The 20,977-nt window shown below is 46.2% G+C and overlaps 1 protein-coding gene and 1 long non-coding RNA gene across 2 annotated transcripts in view; both read left to right on the top strand.

Moving 5' to 3' along the window:
* Positions 1–5,399, top strand: part of KIF3C (kinesin family member 3C) — a 35,407-nt gene extending 30,008 nt beyond the window's left edge. Inside the window, 3 exon segments of the mRNA XM_032866988.1 lie at positions 3,416–3,524; positions 3,699–3,871; positions 4,117–5,399. Coding sequence (XP_032722879.1) covers positions 3,416–3,524; positions 3,699–3,871; positions 4,117–4,210 — 376 coding nt within the window. The 3' untranslated portion in view covers positions 4,211–5,399.
* A 261-nt stretch (positions 5,400–5,660) lies between these two features.
* LOC116873243 lies at positions 5,661–6,644 on the top strand. The gene is made up of 2 exons (XR_004383763.1): positions 5,661–6,094; positions 6,130–6,644. It is a non-coding gene; the product is annotated as an uncharacterized LOC116873243 (long non-coding RNA).
* Positions 6,645–20,977: the final 14,333 nt, after the last annotated feature.

Below are 20,977 nucleotides of genomic sequence, written 5' to 3'. Positions count from 1 at the left end.
CAGAGACCAGGCTTGCTGTGGCAGAGGACTGGGCATGACCTGGAAAGAAAACTCTCCCTATGATGTTGGATGCCAGTTTTCAGCACAGAAGAGAAAAAGGGGGGAATCAGACATCTGATAATGACATCGGAGTTGGCCCCTAAGAGCTGAGAGATCACTTTTTTTTATTATTATTAAGGGGAAAAAATATTGTGATAGCAGCCATATAGCAGCAAGGGTGGGTCATAGGACAAGTCTTAGGAACTACGCAGCATGTAACTACTGTGGGTCCCTGTTGGGAGGGGGCTTTTGGGCAGAGCCAGGCCCCTGCTCTGGGCAGTCAGCCACAACCCTCTTACTAGAGAGGGATCCATCATGGAAAGTAGGCCTGGGGCAGAAGAGGGAGTAGATGGGAAATTTGGTGTCCCAATTACAGACTCCCCTCCCCCAGCCCCTTCTTCCCGCATGCCACCCAGAATAGCCCTGGCACCTTTATTGGGTCAGGCCGCCAGTTCACACGGATCCACCACTCCGCTCTCCCAGCCCTGTCCCCCAGTCCTATTCCCAGAGCTCGCACACGCTCCCAGCCCCAGCCTGGCCTGGTGTCCTCCTGAGACACAGTGCAGCATCCTAAAAAGAGTATCTGGGCAGATCCAGTTCCAAATGCCTTCCTAATCCAAAGGCATTTTGCTTGTCCCGAGCCTCAGGCTCTTTTTCTGCCCTGTCTACACCTCGGGAGATTGTGGCGAAGTTCAAACGGGATGTGTAGATGCACCGTAGAAATAAGAGGTGATGTTACTCATTTTTCCCCTCTCTCCTGGAGTTGTCAGGGCTGCTGCTGTGCGCATGCACAGCCTCCCTACCCTCCTCCGCCCAGACCCCCACCCCGCACCTCTCCCCTCCCCTCCCCGGCACCCCTCCCCCCTGCCCCAGGGGCCACACAGCTGCAGAGTGAGCTGGGGCTTCTACAGTTCTATCCTTCCCTGTTTTTACCCATAAAGTAGGGCCAGAGGGGACCCCTAGGTGGGGTCCAGCACTCTATTATGTGCTTGATAAAATGAACCACAAGAATGGCATTGCTCGGTACTCTCTGCTGCAGAAGGCAGGCAGAGTTCCCTCAGCCCCTGCACTGCTCGTTCCACTCCTCAAGGACAGGATGTCCTATCTGTGAAGTACTCGGCCTGTTTCTTCTCCTCTTCTGTCTTCTGTCTGCCTTTTGGCTTTTTTTTTTTTTTTTTTTTGCATTGCTCCTTTGTATCCCTGCCTGAAATTAGCAAGTTGAATGGAGAATAAATCATCTTCCCAGCTGCTGGGGGGTTGAGCCTTTGCTGTGTGCTCTGCTAAATGCTTCTCTTGCTTCATCTCAGCAGTTCTGTGTGACAGGGTGGGGGATGGGGGGGTGACACAGCTGAGTCTCAGAGGTATTTGGTGACACAGCTTTAAGGGGCAGAGCCAAAGTTCGAACTCAGATAGGTCTTACTCCAAAACCTGTGTTACTTTGTTTTAATGGAAATACTTTGTGGATTTCTTTCCTATCTTGGTTTGCTTGTTTGGATAATAAAAGCAATACGCGACATTCATCAAACTGCTGAAAGGAAGAAGTCTGCCATCCTATGAAATGGCTAGGATAGAAAGCAATGGAAGTGTTCAAAGGCATAACCAATTTGAAAAGCAATTTGGCACTATCTAGCAAAGTTGAAAATGTACATACCCTACCATGGAACCATTGCATTCCTAGGTGTATACCCCAGGGAAACTGTTGAATATGTACTCAAAGATATCTATACAGAAATGTTCACAACAGCACTGTGTTTAATAAAAAAAAAAATCAACCTAGATGTCCATCAACAAGAGAATATTATACATATACATAAATATATATGATGTTATATTGCAACCTTAAAATAGTTAATATAAGCAAAACTTTAATAATCTAATCTAGAGGTACATGGATAAATCTAAAAGAAAAAAGTTTGTTGAGCACAAAGAAAATGCAGTACGTATACCACACAGTTCAAATTTTTGCAATAGGTGTACAAATACCCATGTATATTGTTTATGAATATCCACATATATAAGTAACTATAAAAACATGCACTGCATTGATTAGCACCACTAATTCAAGAGAGTAATTAACTCTGGGGAGGGAGAGACAGGAGATTTAAAAACCACTTACATTAAAAAAAAAGAAACTGCTTATACTTTATCTCTTAAAAAAAATTTGATGTAAGTATAACAAAATGTGAAACAGATGACTTGACAAAGCTGAATGTTAAGCGTACATAAATTATTTTTTATACTTTTCTGAATATCTGAGATAATTAGATATAAAGTGATATATTTTCATTATAAAAAAGTTTAGATTTTGCAGAATAGCATAAAGATAATAAAAATCATCTGTAATCAAGCCATCCAAAGACAATAACTAGTAACATTTTGTTGGAAATGCAGACTTTTTTCTTAGCACTTACATTTAAGTCTGTAATCTATTTTGAGTTAATTTTTATAGATGATACAAGGTAACGATCCAACTTCATTTTTCTTGCCTTTGGACATCCAGTTGTCCCAGTACAGATTATTGAAGAGGCTGTTGGTTCCCCATTGAATGGTCTTGGTACTCTTATAGAAAATCAACTGATTGTACATATAAGGATATATTTCTAGACTCCCGGTTCTAATCCATTGATTTCCATGTCTGTCCTTATGCTAGCACCACAGAGCCTTGATTACTGTAGGCTTTGTATTAAGTTCTGAAACTGGGACATGCGAACCCTCCAACTTTGTTCTTTTTGAGGATTGTTTAGGCTATTTTGGGACCCTTGTATTTCAAGCCTGATTTTTTTATCTTTTTTTTTTTTTTTTTTTTTTGGACTAACTCTTAAGAAGAAAACAGAAAAGAGCCACTCATCATCAGTGGTTTTGCATAGTGTGTGAAATCAGCATATGAATCTGAAAGCTAAAAGAAGATTGGATTTCTTTTCTTCATTTCAGCCCTTAGTCAAACCATTTTACTGTGAGGGGCAGGGCGGGGACAGAAAAAATACAAGAGTAAAGAAATATATGGTTTCTTGGGTTATGATAGTTTTTAGTTGTCCAGCTGTATTAGAACAAAGAGAAGAGGGGCGTCTGGGTGGCTCAATCCTTAAGCATCTGCCTTTGGCTCAGGTCATGATCCCAGGGTCCTTGGATCAAGCCCCTCTTGGGGCTCCCCGCTCAGCTTCTCCCTCTCCCACTCCCCCTGCTTGTGTTCTCTCTCTCGCTGTCTCTCTCTGTCAAATAAATAAATAAAATCTTAAAAAACAAAAAAAAACAAAGAGAAGAACATTCCTGTGGACTATCTGCAGAACCTCCTGCCTGCTTTGAACGATACTTAATTCTTCGTATCATTTCCCCCATTTCAAAAGAAACCCACCCTAATATAGCCTCTTCCCCACAGCAACAACAGCCAAATGAAGAAGCGTCCAACGTCCGCAGTGGGCTACAAGAGGCCTATCAGCCAGTATGCTCGGGTTGCTATGGCAATGGGGTCCCACCCCAGGTACAGGGTAAGAAGCTGGGAAATGGAAGGGAAGGAGAGGGAGCCCAAGGGAGGTGATGCTCATAATCTCTGCTTGTTCTGCCTACCTCACCACCTCTGCTATCCCCAATATCAACGGAGTGCCAAAGAGATGGAACCTTCAGGGCCGCTGCTCACATCTGCTCTGATGTTCCCACCACAGGCTGAAAACATCATGTTCCTGGAGTTAGATGTGTCCCCTCCAGCTGTCTTCGAGATGGAGTTCTCTCATGACCAAGAACAAGATCCCCGCGCGCTACACATGGAGAGGCTCATGCGCTTGGACAGCTTTCTGGAAAGACCTTCCACATCTAAAGTTCGAAAGTCCAGGTCCTGGTCAGTACCCCTGTGCTCAGAGCGGGCAGGGGACTTAGGAGGCATGGAGACCACATAGGCTGGATGAGGCTGAAGAGGGTTTTGGTTGTACCTGCCAGGCATTAAGGGTGGGGGGAGGGGATAGCTGAGGTCTTCAGGGAGGAGTTCCCATAGCAACAGGATGAGGCAAAGGCCAGTCCTCACTTCTCAGTTTCCCGATGTTTCTCAACCTCCCCATTCTCATACCTCATCCCTCCCCTCTGCAGGTGCCAGACTCCTCAGCGGCCTCCAGCCTCTACCCCACACGCCTCACTGGCCTCCGCTGCTCTGCGCCCCACAACAGTGCTAGACCATGAGTGACAACCTTCCGTCAGGCTGCCCGGCCAAGAGCATCCTGGGATGGGGAGCCAACCCTGGATCGTCTCACCTGACACTCAGTGTGCGTGCGTGTGTGTGCATGTGCGTGTGCGTATGTGTGAGGGGGCGAGACCCTGGCAGACCGTGCATCGGCCCGCTCTTCTCAGCCTCCTTTATTTAATTAATGTTATTTATTTGTGGAGTTCGGTTTTGGGGGAGATGCCCTCGCCTGAGCCTGCCGTGGTCACTCCATAGCCTCCTTTCCTTCTGACTTTAGAACCCCCCGCCCCCCGTGTCAGACCTCAAGCTCCTCTCTGTCAGCTGCTCCCAGAAGGGAAGGTAGCCAGGGCCTGAGAAGAGAGCACTTTTGCTACCTGTCTCACTCCATCATCCATCTCCTCCAGCTGACCGTGAGCAGTTCCTAAGCACTTTCTGGGACTAGAAAAACGCTAGATGTCCACAAAGGACCAGAGATGTCCTGACAGCGTTGGGCCTGTGCTCCCAGTGAACAGAGGCCTGCACTTCCCTCTCCAGACCTCAGATAACCTCTTTCAGCCTCTTGGGCTCCTTTTCAAGGACTTACATGGTCTCACCGACACAGCCCATGCTCTTTGGCTTCGGCAAGAACTCATGGCTTACCCAACTCTGCTTCCTGGCCACCGTCCCAACCTCTGGATGGGAATTGTGAACCGACCGATGGAGGGCCCCCCCTCAGGACCTGCAGAAAACGAAACCATAATGGAAACAACACGGACAGTCATCAAAGGAAGTCCCGTCTCTTAGTCCCTTTGTTTCTGTCCCCTCAGAGAAATAACTTGGGTCAACAAGTGATCAAGCCAGCTCCCCGTTTTTGAAATGCTGCTCCTTCCTGCTGTGGTCATTTTCCTCTGCAGCTGCCTGGAGCCCAGTTCAGGGTAGCAGGAATCAATGTCGTTCTCCCTCTGGCTACGCAAAGGTACTGGAATCTCTTGCTTCCCCCTTCACGTAGCACAGGAGACAGAGACCCAGGCCCGATCTGCCAGCTTTGCCAATTAACGCCTGTTTCTGCATCCCATTTGTCATGCACTGTTTTGTTGAAAACGGATCCTTTCTTCAGCATTGTGCAAATTAGTCCCTAGGGAAATGCTCCCCACCTCCTTTTGTGACATCTGAAGATGTTTCCAGTTATCTCAAGTAGTAAGTAAGTTTTGACAAAAAAAAAAAAAGAGAGAGAGAGAAAGAAAGATTAATTTTCATTGATTTACTTTGTAAGTGTATATTTTGGTAGAGGAATAAAGAGGTAATTATGAAAGAAACAAGTGATTTAAGATCTCAAAATGCCCTCATAGTGGGAATCTCTGGTTCCCAGAAATAAAAGGATTTTAGTCATTGGGACAGAAGCATGAAACTTGATGGAGCTGCTTGAATTTGGTGAGAGGGAGGTGGGGCAGGGGTGGGGGCTGATTATGTGGGTCTTCTCTTTCCTTTAGGAAGTGAACCCTTCTCGCACAGTTCAAGTTCTGCTCTAGGGACCAAGCTATGGTTTGGTTTCATTCACTGATGCTGTCATTTCTGCCATAGTTACTGGACTAGATGGTTGGACAACTCAATTGCCATTTGCTCCCGTCCTTCGGGGGAACACCATTCTTCATCAGAGCCCAAGAGATTATTTGAGACTCAGGATTTGGATCAGAGGTTTGACTGTGTCTGGGACAGGAATTACGTGTAGAAATCCCCCAGGTGGCCTGGGCACCAAGGGACTTCATGCCTACACTGAGCAGCCTCTCCTGCTGACCTTTCTTATTTGTGGATGAAAAAGCACGTGTCACCCCCATTCATCACTTGGACACATCGACTCTGCGTCATCTGGTCACTTGACCCTCACAGTCTTAGAGCACAAAATACCCGGTTTCACTACCCACCCACCCCCACCCTGGTCCAAGGGCTGGGCCCGAGGTGTGTCGAAGGAGGAGCTCCTCCCTGCGGCTTTGTGTACGTGTGTGTGTGTGCGTGTTCGTGTGTATGTGTGTGTTTACCTCCGCTCTACACTTGGGGGACACTCGACACTCGGTGTAAGATATGCTGGGAACAGGACCACCGGGGTGGTTGGATCTAAGTCTCTCTGTCTCTCTCCTTTCCCTTTTGATGTATCGAACATTTGATTGACAAAGTGAAGGCCTTGATGAGGACCATATTTCTGTGTCTGTTGCTATGGTCTTTATTTAGGACAACAGTTAATGCAGTGGCCCATTCTTGTCACTCTATACATATGACTATACGGGGACGTATGTAATATATAAATATATATAAAAAACATTACCCTCTGTCTCCTTGGCTTCAGATGAGGCCTCTCTGTTGAGCTCAAATGCAACTGCAGCTTGGTGCTGCCGGCAGCCTGCCGTCCAGCCCTGTCCAGATTAACACAGTCGATAATAAAGGAATGAGTATCGTCACAGAATTGGTTGCCTGCCTTCTCTTCCCTTTGTACTTCCTTATACTTGCTTATGCACTTTCTCCTTTCTCTCCCTTCCTTGTTTTTCCAAGAGGGCTTGGGGAGTTTTCAGATCTCAGCTGCAGCTATCAGGACCTTGGGGAAGAATGGACGGCTTAAAGGGGACTCATGTGCCCAGCAGGGCCTGGAGGAAGGTCCCAGCTCTAGCCTGAAGTCTGTGTGAGAGCCATGGCAATGGCTGTTCGTGTTCTAGGCAAATGGTCCCGATCCCGTTCATTCTGAGCTGTTAGCAGGTGTCTGAACAGCCTGGATGTCCAGATTAGCTGTCGATCACCATGTGGCAGCTCTGCTCCTCCATTGATCAGTCAGGAGAGATGAAAGCAGGTAGTAATGTGTGTAAAGCACATAGATGTGCCTGGTACATGTGGGCACGGAATTAAAATGGTTTAAAAGACTAATATCCCAGGGCTGCCTGGGTGGCTCAGTGGGTTAAAGCCTCTGCCTTTGGCTCAGGTCATGATCCCGGAGTCCTGGGATCGAGCCCTACGTCAGGCTCTCTGAGCCTGCTTCCCCCTCTCTCTCTCTCTCTCTCTGTCTCTCTGCCTACTTGTGATCTCTGCCAAATATATAAATAAAATCTCTTTAAAAACAAAAAAAAAAGACTAATATCCCGTTCGGCTCTCTTCCCGGGGCTTCTTTCCCTCCCTCCATCTGGGTTCTGGCTGTTGGTTTCCTGGAGCACGGAGGCCTTACGGGAAATGAAAAGTCATTGCTGCTAACAAACACAAAGCCCCTACCTCCCGGGGAGGAGGGGGCCCTCGGGGAGCACTGTGGTTGACCCGTTGGTTGGGAACCTGACCCTTCCCCTGGAGGGGCTCCTTGCCCACCTGCCCTGCGCCAGCCTGGAGGGCCAGGGCTGGAATGCCTCTGCTGTTGGAGATCTGCCAGGTGCTGTGTTAGGTCCTTTGCCCTGATGCACGCTCACTTCAGCCTCCCCCATGGAAGGTATTGTCGCTGGTTCACAGATGGGATTTAGGAAAATGAACTAATTTGGCTCAAGACATGTGGGTAGCGACGAGGCTGGATTTCCACACTCTAAAGCCCATGTTTTTTTGTTTTTTTTTTCCCTTCTGTGCCACCCCTCGAACCCAGCTGTTCCTCAGGAAAATGATAGGCACCATGTGTGTTTTATAAGTAGCGAAGGCCAGGAATAGAAGGGGAGTGGTCAGAAATAAAACCAAATCTTCAGAACCTGAATGTAGAGGTCCTCTTTTTTTTTTTTTTAAAGATTTTATCCATTTATTTGACAGACAGAGATCACCAGTAGGCAGAGAAGCAGGCAGAGAGAGAGAGGAGGAGGAAGCAGGCTCCCCGCTAAGCAGAGAGCCCGATGCGGGGCTCGATCCTAGGATCCTGGGATCATGACCTGAGCCGAAGGCAGAGGCTTTAACCCACTGAGCCACCCAGGTGCCCCAGAGGTCCTCTTTTAAAACCACTTGTTGGGGCGCCTGGGTGGCTCAGTGAGTTAAAGCCTCTGCCTTTGGCTCAGGTCATGATCTCAGGGTCCTGGGATGGAGCCCCACATCGGGCTCTCTGCTCAGCGGGGAGCCTGCTTCCTCCTCTCTCTCTCCCTGCCTCTCTGCCTACTTGTGATCTCTGTCTGTCAAATGAATAAATAAAATCTTTTTAAAAAATAAAATAAAATAAAATAAAACCACTTGTTTTGGGGGACCTGCGTGGCTCAGAGGGTTGGGCCTCTGCCTTCGGCTCTGGGCTGGGGTCATGGTTCCAGGGTCCTGGGATCGAGCCCTGCATCAGGATCTCTGTTCGGCAGGGAGCCTGCTTCCCCCTGTCTCTCTGCCTGCCTCTTTGCCTACTTGTGATTTCTCTCTCTCTGTCAAATAAATAAAATCTTTGAAGAAGAAAAGAAAAAGAAGAAGAAGAAGAAAAAACACTCCTTTCTCCTGTTAGCAGTCGGGGGTTACCTGTATGGCTAACACAGGTGGTTTTCTAGAGCTTCACAAAAAAGCCAGAGGGTAGAAACTCTCCCTTGCCACCCGGATCTTTGGTTAACTGTTTGTTGATAAAGAAGCCGCCATGTTTCACCTCCTCCTCCAAGACCGAGCCCCTGATCTCCAGAGGCTGGGGCATACTAAAGATTCATTTAAGATGGGCTGAATGAAATAAGGACACAGAAAAGTGTGCCATGGACCCCAAGGACGAGGACAGAACCAGTGCTCAGGAATAATCGAGTCCCGGGGACTCAAACGCTACAAAGACCCTCTTTACTTCACCCAACTTCTTCCTTGTGGGGTTTGAGCTCTTTCCTTGGCTACTCCAGTTTGTGACGTAGAATATACATCTGCCAGCAGCAGCTCTCTGTTGACACAATCTAGTCACCCAGAGAGACTTAGAACTCAGTTCCAGTGCCAGATTCATGGGAATGTGATTCCAGTTCAGTGGTTAGGGTCAGGTGGGTGGAAACATGATATCTGACCAAGACCTCCGAAAGTTCTGTGGCTGTAACCATGCGTATGGAGGGGGAGTGGAAATAAAGATTGTCTCAGGAAAGATGGTGGGGGTAGTTCTGGGAATGGAGTGTGGTCTGCACAGCTGTCTGTGACTGTGAGCCATCCATGACGTGTGCATCTGTCACCCATGATGGCTTAAGAAAGTTTGCTCTGGGGCGCCTGGATGGCTCAGTGGGTTAAGCCTCTGCCTTTGGCTCAGGCCATGATCCCGGGGTCGAGGGATGGAGCCCGCATTGGGATCTCTGCTCAGCAGGGAGCCTGCTTCCCTCTCTCTCTCTATCTGCCTCTCTGCCTACTTGTGATCTCTGTCTGTCAAATAAATAAATAAAATCTTTAAAAAAAAAAAAAAAGAAAGAAAGAAAGTTTGCTCTGGGGCACCTGGGTGGCTCTGTTGGTTAAGCAGTGGCCTTTGGCTCCGTTCATGATCCTGGAGTCCGAGGATCGAGTCCCACTTCCGGCTCCCAGCTCAGCAGGGAGTCTGCTTCTCCCTCTGACCTTCTCCCCTCTCATGCTCACTCTTACTGTCTCTCTCTCAAAAAAAATAAATAAAATCTTAAGGAAAGAAAGTTTGCTCTACAGCCATCCTATTATTCTGGCTATTTTTCTTAGGACATGGTCCAAGCCTCACCTGCATCAAAATTAACCCCCTCAGAGATTCTTTCTACTCCATTAGGTCAAGTACAGATGCATGGGGTAGACCCTATAGGTTGTCTTTCCAATATCCATTCTTCCCTTCTTCCTTATTCATAAAAATTGCTCAAAAAGATCAGCATAGGGCGCCTGGGTGGTTCAGTTGGTTAACCAGCTACCTTAGGCTTGGGTCATGATCTCAGAGTCGTGGGATCAGTCCCGCAGCCATTGGGGCTCTTTGCTCAGCCGAGAGCCTACTTCTCCCTCTCCCTCTGTCTGCTGCTCCCTCTGCTTATGCTCTCTCTCTCTCTGTGTTAAATAAAATCTTAAAAAAAAAAAAAAAAGGGTAGAACAGTGTGTCCAACTAAAAATATCCATATTGCTAGACTCTCCTGCAGCAACAAGTGGCCATGTAACATGGTTTTGGCTAAGCAGACATAAATGGAAGTTGGTTATGAATTTGTGGAAATGTTTTTCCTCTTCCCCTTCTTCTTCCTTCCTAAAAATCACATGTAGCCCCTGGAAGTGCATTCTCTCATTGAACAACCATTTACCGAGCACCTGTCACCTACACGTTCATTCTAGAGGTTGTGCTGGGAATACAGCAGTGAACAAAATAAACAGAAGCCCCTGCCCTCCCCACCCCCCATCCCTGCCCCGTACTTACACTATAGGGTAGGGAGAAAAAGACATTGAACAAGGAAAACACATTGCATGTCAGATGGTGATAGTGTTGTTGGGAAAAATAAAGCCCAGAAGGAGACATGGTGGGGGGAGGGGGGTGCCTGGGTGGCTCAGTTGTTGAGCGTCTGCCTTGGGCTCAGGTCATAATCTCAGGGTTCTGGGATCCATCCCCCTGTCGATCCCCCTGTCTGCTCAGTGGGAGGCCTGCTTCTCCCTCTGCCACTCCCCATGCTTGTGTTCCATCTTTCCTTGTCTTTCTCTGTCTAACAAATAAATAAAACCTTTACCACAAAAAAAGAGAGAAAAGAAAAAAAAAAAAGGGAAGGAGAGAGAGAAATGGGAGAAAGGGAGTTCCCAGATAGTTAGGGTGGGGCGGGAGGATTTGCAGTTTCAAAGCCTTTACTAAGCAGGTGACATTTGAGCAGATTTATAGAGGTATAGAAGTGCACTGACTCCAGGAGAGGAAAAGCAAATGCCAGCTTCATGGGTGGGAGTATGTCGGGCTAGTTCAAGGAGCAGCAGCCATATTCCAGCCCTGAGGCAGCAAGCACGACATGTTAAGGTTGGCAGAGTGGAAGACATGGAGAACCAAGTTCTTGTTGAAGTTTGTGCTGGGACACCAGCCTGGGTCTGTCCACTTCTGGTTTGATGATGGTGACAGACAGGGCACCTGGCTGGCTCAGTCGCTGGAGTGGAGCATGTGACACTTGATCCCGGGGCTCTAAATCCAAGCCCCACTCTGGGTGTAGAGATTATTTAAAAATAAAATCTTTAAAAAAAAGAATAATAATGGTGGCAGACAAATCCCTACAGGTTTAAACCAGTATTAGGGGGATTTGCCAGGAATTTGCATTTGAAATGAGCACCTCCAGGTGATTGCAGTGAATTCGCACTGAAGGATGAGAATCTCCTTTCAACCATTTGCAATTCCAAGTCACGCTCCCAGAGGGCCGGCCTTTCAACCCTGCCAGCGGAAGGGGGGTGGGGGTGGGGTTGTGTAGACAGCAGGAGCACACTCAAAGATGGTAGAGGAGGGAAGGCTTAAGTCCCTCAAGGACCCTCAGAGCCCCTGGAGCCCCTATACTCAGTCATGCCTCATTTTTTCTTCACAACGGGACAGAGGGAGAGGTAAGGTGCTATCCCCTTTGGGCTAGAAAAACCAACATGACTATTTGCTCACATCCAAAGCTCCCACTTGCCAATAAGCAAAAGTAGACCCAGAAATGGAAAATGATTTCCCAAAGTCACACAAATGGTCAGCAGGTGAGATGGACTTGGAAGGCATAAAGATTTACTCATCTAACTCACTGTTTATATTTTCTGTTGTGTGGGGATTTTATTTTTATTTTTTAAATAATTTGAAACTTGGGTGCCTGGGTGGCTCAGTGGGTTAAAGCCTCTGCCTTCGGCTCGGGTCATGATCTCAGGATCCTGGGATCCAGCCCTGCATCGGGCTCTCTGCTCGCAGGTAGCCTGCTTCCTCCTCTCTCTCTCTGCCTGCTCTCTGCCTACTTGTGATCTGTCTGTCAAATAAATAAAATATTTAAAAAATAATAATAATAAATAAATTGAAACTCACAGAACAGTTGCAAATTGCAAGAATTGTACTAAGAACACCCATAGACTCTTTTTTGTTTGTTTATATTAAAGCTTTTTTTGTTTTTTTGTTTGTTTAGGTAATCTCCATGCCTAGCGTAAGGCCCAACTTGGGGCTCGAACTCATGACCGAAACTTGAGTGGATATCAAGAGTCCACTGCTCAACCGATAGAGCCACCCATGTGCTCCTTTAAGATTTTATTTTTAGGGTCCCGTGGGTGGCTCAGTTGGTTAAGCGGCTGCCTTCGGCTCAGGTCATGATCCCAGCGTCCTGGGGTTGAGTCCTACATGCGGGCTCCATGCTCGGCAGGGAGCCTGCTTCTCTCTCTGGCTCTGCCTGCCTCTCTGTCTGCCTGTGCTCGCTCTCTGACAAATAAATAAATAAAATATTAAAAAAAAAAAAGATTTTATTTTTAAATAACCTCTACACCCAACAGGGGGCTTGAACTCACAACGAGTCACAGGCTCCTCTGATTGAGCCAGCCAGCCCCCCGCTGCTTTACTCCATTCTTGACTTTTGCACCCTTAACATGTTTCAGTCTTTCAGTCCAGTTAATTTGTGGACTGTCCCTCAATTAAGGTTTGATGTTTCCTCCTAATTAGATCCAGGTGATGCACAGTCGGACGCTGTGGCCTTCTCATCGTATGCCATTAGGTGGCAGGTAATGACATTGCATTATCCTATTACCAGTGACTTTAACTTGGATCATTTATTTAGGCGGTGTCTACCAGGCTTCTCTATTGTAAAGTAGTTCTTCCTTAACCTTTCATAATGAATAGTACTTTGTCAGGAGAGACTGAGAACTATGTAAATATCCCACTCCCTCTTCTTCTTCTTCTTCTTTTTTTTTTTTTTTTTTTGAAGATTTTATTGGGGTGCCTGGGTGGCTCAGTTGGTTAAGCAGCTGCCTTTGACTCAGGTCATGATCCCAGGGTCCTGGGATTGAGCCCCACATTGGGCTCCCTGCTTGGTGGGAAGCCAGCTGGTCCTTCTGCCTCTTCCCCTACACGTGCTCTCTCTTACTCTCTGTCAAATAAATAAATAAAATATTTTTTAAAAATATTTTATTGGGGCGCCTGGGTGACTCAGTGGGTTAAACCTCTGCCTTCAGCTCAGGTCATGACCCAGGGTCCTGGGATCAAGCCCCAAATTGGGGGGGGGGTCTCTGCTCAGCAGGGAGCCTGCTTCCTCCTCTCTCTGCCTGCCTCTCTGCCTACTTGTGATCTGTCTCTGTCAAATAAATAAATTTTTTTTTAAAGATTTTATTTATTTATTTGACAGAAGGAGAGAGTTGCAAGCAGGCAGAGCATCAGGGAGAACCAGGCTCTCCTTTGAGCAAGGAGCATAATGCAGAACTCGATCCTAGGACCCTGGCATCAGGACCCTAGCCAAAGGCAGACGATTACTGACGGAGCCACCCAGGTGCCCCCATTCCTCCACTGTCGACCCAGCATCTCAGGGTTGGTTTTGGTGTTCCCGTTTTTCATATTTATAACTCCTTTCCCTGACAGGTGAGACACCTGGTTCCCATTAATCCCAGCGGATTTACTTATTTGCCAGATTCCCTTGTATGTGGCCAATTTCTTGACCCTCCTAGCACTGCCACCATGCTCAATTGCCCTCTGGTGGGTACCGACCTTTGCCAGGCCCTGCTCTGCAGCCACACCTGATGACTTTTTAAACTGAATCCCTGAGGAAAGGAGAAAAATTAAAAAGGGACAAGGGGAGAGACGCATTATATTTGAAGCAGGAACCCCCCCCATTCTATATTCTTTTCCATGTGCCACAGCAAATTTCGAAAAGTACAAGAAGACAAGAAAAGCAAGGATGTAAACTCTCCCTACTCTAGGATTTTACGAATAGAATAGTCAGGTGTGAATGTTAAGAGCAAAAATTCAGGGCACCTCTGTGGCTTAGCTGGTTAAGTGCCTACCTTTGGCTCAGGTCTGGATCCCAGCTTCTTGGGATCCAGCCCCAGGGTGGGCTCCCTGCTGAGCTGGAAGTCTGCTTCTCCAACCCCCCAACCCCCTTCCTTGCTCGCTCTCTCTCTCTCTCTCTCTCAAATAAGTAAAATCTTTAAAAAAAAAAAGCAAAGAGCCAGCACACTCATCACCCACGCTGATGCCCAATGCGCACACATTGGCTTCCACCTGGCACTTGTCCCCATTGGTGAGGTAGTGGTATTGGGGACCCTCCTCCACCTGCTCCTAGGCAAGTCAGTCAACATTCTGGGCTTCAGGATCCTCATAGAAAAGGTCAAACTGATGACCTTTCCCTGCCGGTGGCCACCCCCTCACCAGCAGCTACTGATAAGAGACACCAGAATTTTATAAATAATTAAGAACCCTATGTTAGGGGCGCCTGGGTGGCTCAGTGGGTTAAAGCCTCTGCCTTCGGCTCAAGTTATGATCTCAGGGTCTTGGGATCTGGCCCCGCATTGGGTTCTCTGCTCAGCGGGGAGCATGCTTCCCCCTCTCTCTCTGCCTGCCTTTCTGCCTACTTGTGATCTCTGTCTGTCAAATTAAAAAACAAAAAAAAGAATCCTATGTTATCATTATGGTTGTTGTATCACTTAGGATGTAAGATCAGCTGCCTGTTGGCAATCTACAACAACTGGGGCTTAAACAAGTTACAAACTTTATTACTCGCTCACGTAGTATTATGGGTCTAAGGGGACCAAGGCTCCTTTGGGGGCCGATAGGGCTGTTCCGTGGAAGTAGAGACCCATACTCCTTGCATATTGTTGGTGAACATCTTCAGAGTGTTGCCCTTGTCCACAGACCAACAGGCTTACCACCACATCTGCATTCCAGTCACCAGAAAGGGAAAAAAAAGAAGTAGAGGACACACTCTGTTCCTTTATGGGAACCTGGAATTTGCATACTCCTATTGGTTAGAACTTTGCCCCATCTCCTTTCAAAGTGGAAATCTGTGTTTTTCTTCTAAGTGGCTAATTATCGGGGATTTTATTATGGTACCATTGCATGTATTAGCCCTTTACCTGTTCGCGGGTTATGTCCTTTATTCTTTTTTTTAAGATTTTATTTATTTATTTATTTATTTATTTATTTATTTATTTATTTTTAAGATTTTATTTGTTTATTTGACAGACAGAGATCACAAGTAGGCAGAGAGGCAGGCAGAGAGAGAGGAAGGGAAGCAGGCTCCCTGCTGAGCAGAGAGCCTGATGCGGGACTCGATCCCAGGACCCTGAGATCATGACCTTAGCCGAAGGCAGCGGCTTAACCCACTGAGCCACCCAGGCGCCCCTAAGATTTTATTTTTAAGTAATCTCTACACCCAAGGTGGGGCTCGAACTCACAACCCTGAGATCAAGAGTTGCGGGCTCCACCGACTGAATCCCGCAGGAGCCCCTGCCCTGTGTTCTTTGGGCCTTTCTTTCTTTCTTTCTTTCTTTCTTTCTTTCTTTCTTTCTTTCTTTTTTAAGATTTTATTTATGTATTTGACAGATCACAAGTAGGCAGAGAGGCAGGCAGAGAGAGAGGGAAGCAGGCTCCCTGCTGAGCAGAGAGCCTGATGCGGGGCTCCATCCCAGGACCCTGGGATCACGATCTGAGCCGAAGGCAGAGGCTTTAACCCACTGAGCCACCCAGGCGCCCCTCTTTGGGCTTTTCATAATGGCCTCTGCAAAGTACAAATGTGTCTATGCCAGGAACAGTAGAGACAAAGTCTGCAGGATTTGGACCTTACACAATTTTGGGGAGTGGGAGGAGAGCCCTTATTAAGAAAAAGAAAAGATATTATGAAACAAAATTAGATATCAGAGTGAATATTTGTTTAGAATGAGAAAATAAATCACAACATATTACAGAGGTTAAGAGCTAACAAATAGGGGCGCCTTGGTCCTGGGATCAAGTCCCACATCGGGCTCTCTGCTCAGCAGGGAGTCTACTTCCCTTCCTCTCTCTGCCTGCCTCTCTGCCTACTTGTGATCTCTGTCAAAAAAATAAATAAAATCTTAAAAAAAAAAAAAGGCTAACAAATAGCACATTGCAAAATTCGGAAAAGTAATACAAAACTGGTATTTTAAATACATGACAGACCTCTCTAAGACTTTTTGCCCTGTATTTTTCTACAGTGCATTTTTTTGGATGCCTCTGCCTTTGACAGCAATTTTGTAATGTTTTCTTCCCCCAAAATAGAAAAATAATTCAGTCTTTCTCTTACTGAGAGTTTAGAAGTTTCTTTCCACTTCAACTCTTTATTGGTAATGTCAGTTCTTAGAATTATGGTTAAATTTGGGAAAACCTCGGAGTGCTTGGTTGTCTCAGTTGGTTGGGTGGCTGCCTTTGGCTCGAGTCATGATCCCACGGTCCAGGAATCAAGTCCCACATCCGGCCCTCTGCTCAGCGAGGAGTCTGCTTCTCCCTCTGACCTTTCCCCTCCCATGCTCTCTCTCTCTTTTTTTTTTTTCTAATTTTTATTTATTTTTTAAATTTCTTTTCAGTGTTCCAGAATTCATTGTTTATGCACCACACCCAATGCTCAATGCCACACGTGTCCTCCACAATACCCACCACCAGGTTCACCCAACCTCCCACCCTCCTCCCCTCCAAAACCTTCAGGTTGTTTCTGAGTCCGCAGTCTGTCAAGGTTCATCTCCCCTTTCAATTCCCCCCAACTCCCTTCTCCTCTCCATCTCCCCATGTCCTCCGTGTTATTCCTTATCCTCCACAAATAATCGAAAGCATATGATAATTGACTCTCTCTGCTTGACTTATTTCACTCAGCTCTCATGCTCTCTCTTTCTTTCATTCTCTCTCTTTCTCAAATACATACATAAATAAAATCTTTATAAAAAAAATAAAAATAGGGGCACCTGGGTGGCTCAGTTGCTTAAGCGACTGCCTTCAACTCAGGTCATGATCCTGGAGTCCTGAGATTAAGGCCCGCATGGGGCTTCCAGCTCCATGGGAAGTCTGCTTTTCCCTCTGACCTTCTCCCCTCTCATGCTCTCACTTACTCTCTCTCTCTCTCAAATAAATAATAAAATCTTTTTAAAAAATAAATAAAAAATAAAAATTAAAAAAAAATTTGGGGAAACCTCTAACAAATTTTTTTTCATCTCTGAGCTATAAGATTTCAGGGCATTTCAAGTTGTGTGTGCCCAATACCTAATCTTAAACACTGTTTGAAATAATAATGCTTATTAACCAGTTTGTTGGCAATGTTCTAATTGTGATGGTTTCATATGAATTTTTTTTTAAGATTTTTATTTATTTATTTGACAGAGATCACAAGTAGGCAGAGAGGCAGGCAGAGAGAGAGAGGAGGAAGCAGGCTCCCTGCTGAGAAGAGAGCCTGATGTGGGGCTCCATCCCAGGACCCTGAGATCATGACCTGAGCTGAAGGCAGAGGCTTAACCCCCTGAGCCACCCAGGCGCCCCTAAATTTTTGGTATTATTTTTGCATGTCAGTATCTGCAGGGATGCAGAAAACATAAACACAGATGTACTAACTCTTTTATTATGGCCACAAGATTGTGCCTGTAAACATAAGAATCCTGATAAATTCTCTTATGCACAATTTCCATCAAAAAAAATGAATTTTTTGCTTATGGTTTTTATTTTGTTTTGTTTTTTTGATGGTGTACTTTTTATTTTTATTAGTTTCAGGGGTAGAATTTAGTGATTTATCAGTTGCGTTCAAAACCCAGTGCTCATCACATCATGTGCCCTCCTTAATGCCCAGCCCCCAGTTACCCTATGCCCCCCACCTACCTCCCCTCCAGCAACCCTCAGTTTGTTCTCTATAGTTGAGTCTTTTATGGTTTGCCTCCCTCTCTGCTTTCATCTTTTTTTTTTTTAATTTTGGTTATTATTTTTTTTAAGATTTTATTTATTTACTAGAGAGAGAGAACACAGCAGGTAGAACAGCAGGCAGAGGGAGAGGGAGAAGCAGGCTCCCTGCTGAGCAGAGACCCCCCCCCACCCCCCCACCCCACCCACCCAGGGACCTCCCAGGGATCATGACCTCAGCAGGAAGGCTTAGCTGACTGAGCCATCCAGGCACCTGTCTCTTATGGTCATATACACTGTGTCACGTACATTCCTAACAGGAGGGTATTTCCAAGTCAATCAGGCATTGCAGAGAACTGAACAGCCAGTTCTACTGTTTTGCACATCTGGTAGCTGGAAGAGATTTCTGCAGACTAGGTTTTGGCTCTGTAAATGTCAGCCTCCTCTCTCCTTCACTCTCCTTCACTCTCCTTCACAGTGCCAGGCACTGCACGACTCTTCATTACCCATTAATAATGGGTATAATAAATGTCTGGCCTTGCACCCCTGCATTTTGCTACCAGGTGAGTTGGCCGAGTGGATGAGGGCCATATTCCTGGCGGCCATTCCCGCACTAGGTCGGCTAACAATAATATATCTATACATGCAAGTGACTGTGAACCACATAATATATCCCACTAAGCCAAACTAAATTTGTCTCCAACTCAACTTCTCTTTAGAATTCAAAAATGCCTGCAGCCATGCCATGAGGGTATGAAGTAAGTGGGAGTAGAAAGAGACAGTGGTTTTAAGTAACTCCAGTTAAAATATCTTTTTTTTTTTTTTAAGATTTTATTTTTTGAGGGGCACCTGGGTGGCTCAGTGGGTTAAAGCCTCTGCCTTTGGCTCAGGTCATGATCCCAAGATCACAATCCCAGGGTCCTGGGATGGAGCCCTGCATCATCCAGCTCTCTGCTCAGCAGGGAGCCTGCTTCCCTTCCTCTTTCTCAGCCTGCCTGTCTGCCTACTTGTGATCTCTGTCAAATAAATAAACAAAATATTTTTAAAAAAATATTTTATTTATTGAGAGAGAGAGAGAGAGAGCAAGAGAGAATACAAGCAGGGGAGGGGCAGAGGGCAAGGGAGAAGCAGACTCCCTGCTGAGCACCGGCTACATCTCAGGACCCCAAGATCATAACCTGAGTCTGAAGCCCACTCAGGTGCCCCTGAAATATCTTATAGAATTTTGTAAGGAACATATGACCATATAAATACATCATTAAGGCTCTTCACTGGGCCCTGCAAGCAGGGGTATCCTAGGGACTAAGCTTCAGTAGCTTTGGAGTAAATTTACCTTAGTCCCTGCAGCCATTGGGCAGAGCTTTTAAGGCAAAGCAATACTTAGCTCTGGTTTTTCTGCTGTCTCCTCCATAGCACTTCACCCCCCCCAACCTCCATCCCAAAGGCTGCTCTCCTTCTTCCTTTTTTTTTTTTTTTAAAGATTTTATTTATTTATTTGACAGACAGAGATCACAAGCAGGCAGAGAGGCAGGCAGAGAGAGGAAGGGAAGCAGGCTCCCCGCTGAGCAGAGAACCCGATGCGGGACTCAATCCCAGGACCCCGAGATCATGACCGGAGCCGGAGGCAGTGGCTCAACCCACTGGGCCCCCAGGCGCCCCAGAAACTAGTTTTTAATTACGAGATCATTATCTGCCAAGTCGGAAATGTAGAAATAAATAAAGAAACATACACGTACATGCACACATATACACAGGAATTAAGCAATACTTAGATAAATAATTTTAATGTTTCGATCTATGTATTTGGGGACTGTTGAGAATGGGTAGCTAAGAGCTGCCCACCCCGTTCTGGGGCTGTGCCTAGTTCACAGGCTGCATTCACTGAAGGCGGAGCTTCTCCAGGGGGGGCCACTGTGGTTGGGGAGAGGGGTGCGCATGTGCAGGCACTCCTTGTGCCCCCACGCAGGTATATGGACCTGGGCTACACATCTGGTACCATGTGGAATGTGTGTTCTATTTGACTAGCACTCTTCTCTCCATGATGCCCTTTAAACACATGCTTCCTCACCCAGCCATCTGCTTGGTCTCTCTCCAAAGGGGAGGATGAACAATTTCTAGCTCTACATATTCACACAAATGTTCATTCTTGAGGCAGGTCTGTGTGACCTCCCTTTCCTGAGCTAGTGCCGACCCTGGAACGTAGACGATTAAATAACATCTTTCTTTAAAAATAGGCATAAAGTCTGATAACACAATTAGGCGGCCCCCACAGAAAGGAATCTAAGAGCATAGAGCTTCTTCCATTCCTACCTTACTTGCTTCCTTGCTTCCTTCCTTCCTGCCTCCTTCCCCTCCTCTCTTTCTCTCTCTCCTATCAGTGGCCCACAGAGGATAAATTGTGATTTCAAAACAAAAATAAATTAAAAAAAAAAGAAAAAGAAAACGGATTTTTTTTTCTTATTTTTGAGAAAGAATGCTAATACATTTTACTTACGTAAATTTGTAATCAGGAACTGAGAACGTAGAACTAATAGTTAAATATATTTTTTAAAAAGCCTACTAAAGTTCTGTTCCTTGGCTGCTTTTGTATTTGCCTGGTTAAGAGACGTTATTAGAGAGAGAGAAATGGATTTGCAGGAAAGAGAAAAAAAAGAAAGGTGCGAGAGAGCTCTCCAGGGACCTCATCTAGAAAGCCCAGGACCTGGAAAGGACGACGTCCAGCGAACAAGGGCTTCTTGGGAGAGGAGAGACAGCTCAGCAGGAAGGGGTTTGTGCTCTTGCTACCCAACCCCCACCCACACCGCTGGGCCCTCCAGGGTCCTGGGAGCTAAAGGAAGTTAAAGCTGACCTTTGAGTCCTTTTGACTGGTGCAAGAATTTCAATGTCACCGCTGCAACAAAAAATAGGCTTTCTCCTTTTATTATTATTATTATTTAACTTTTGAAACCTAATACTAAAACAATAGCTTAATGCTAAAACGATGGAATTGTTTTAACAGGGAATTCTGAAAGTTTTGCTAGCATTCCAAGGAGTGACTTGTGTTTCAGATGCTTTCCCCCCACACCTAAGCTTCCTCGTGGAGCGGTTTGACAGCTCTCTTTAATCTGCGGAAGCTTCTTGACTCATCTTTGTTCTTG

The sequence above is a fragment of the Lontra canadensis genome, unplaced genomic scaffold (genome assembly GCF_010015895.1).
Source record: "Lontra canadensis isolate GAN:19392208 unplaced genomic scaffold, GSC_riverotter_1.0 scaffold32, whole genome shotgun sequence".
Classification (NCBI taxonomy): Eukaryota; Metazoa; Chordata; class Mammalia; order Carnivora; family Mustelidae; genus Lontra; species Lontra canadensis.
The sequence above is the reverse complement of the archived record's forward strand: the minus strand, read 5'-3'. Positions and strand labels throughout refer to the sequence as shown.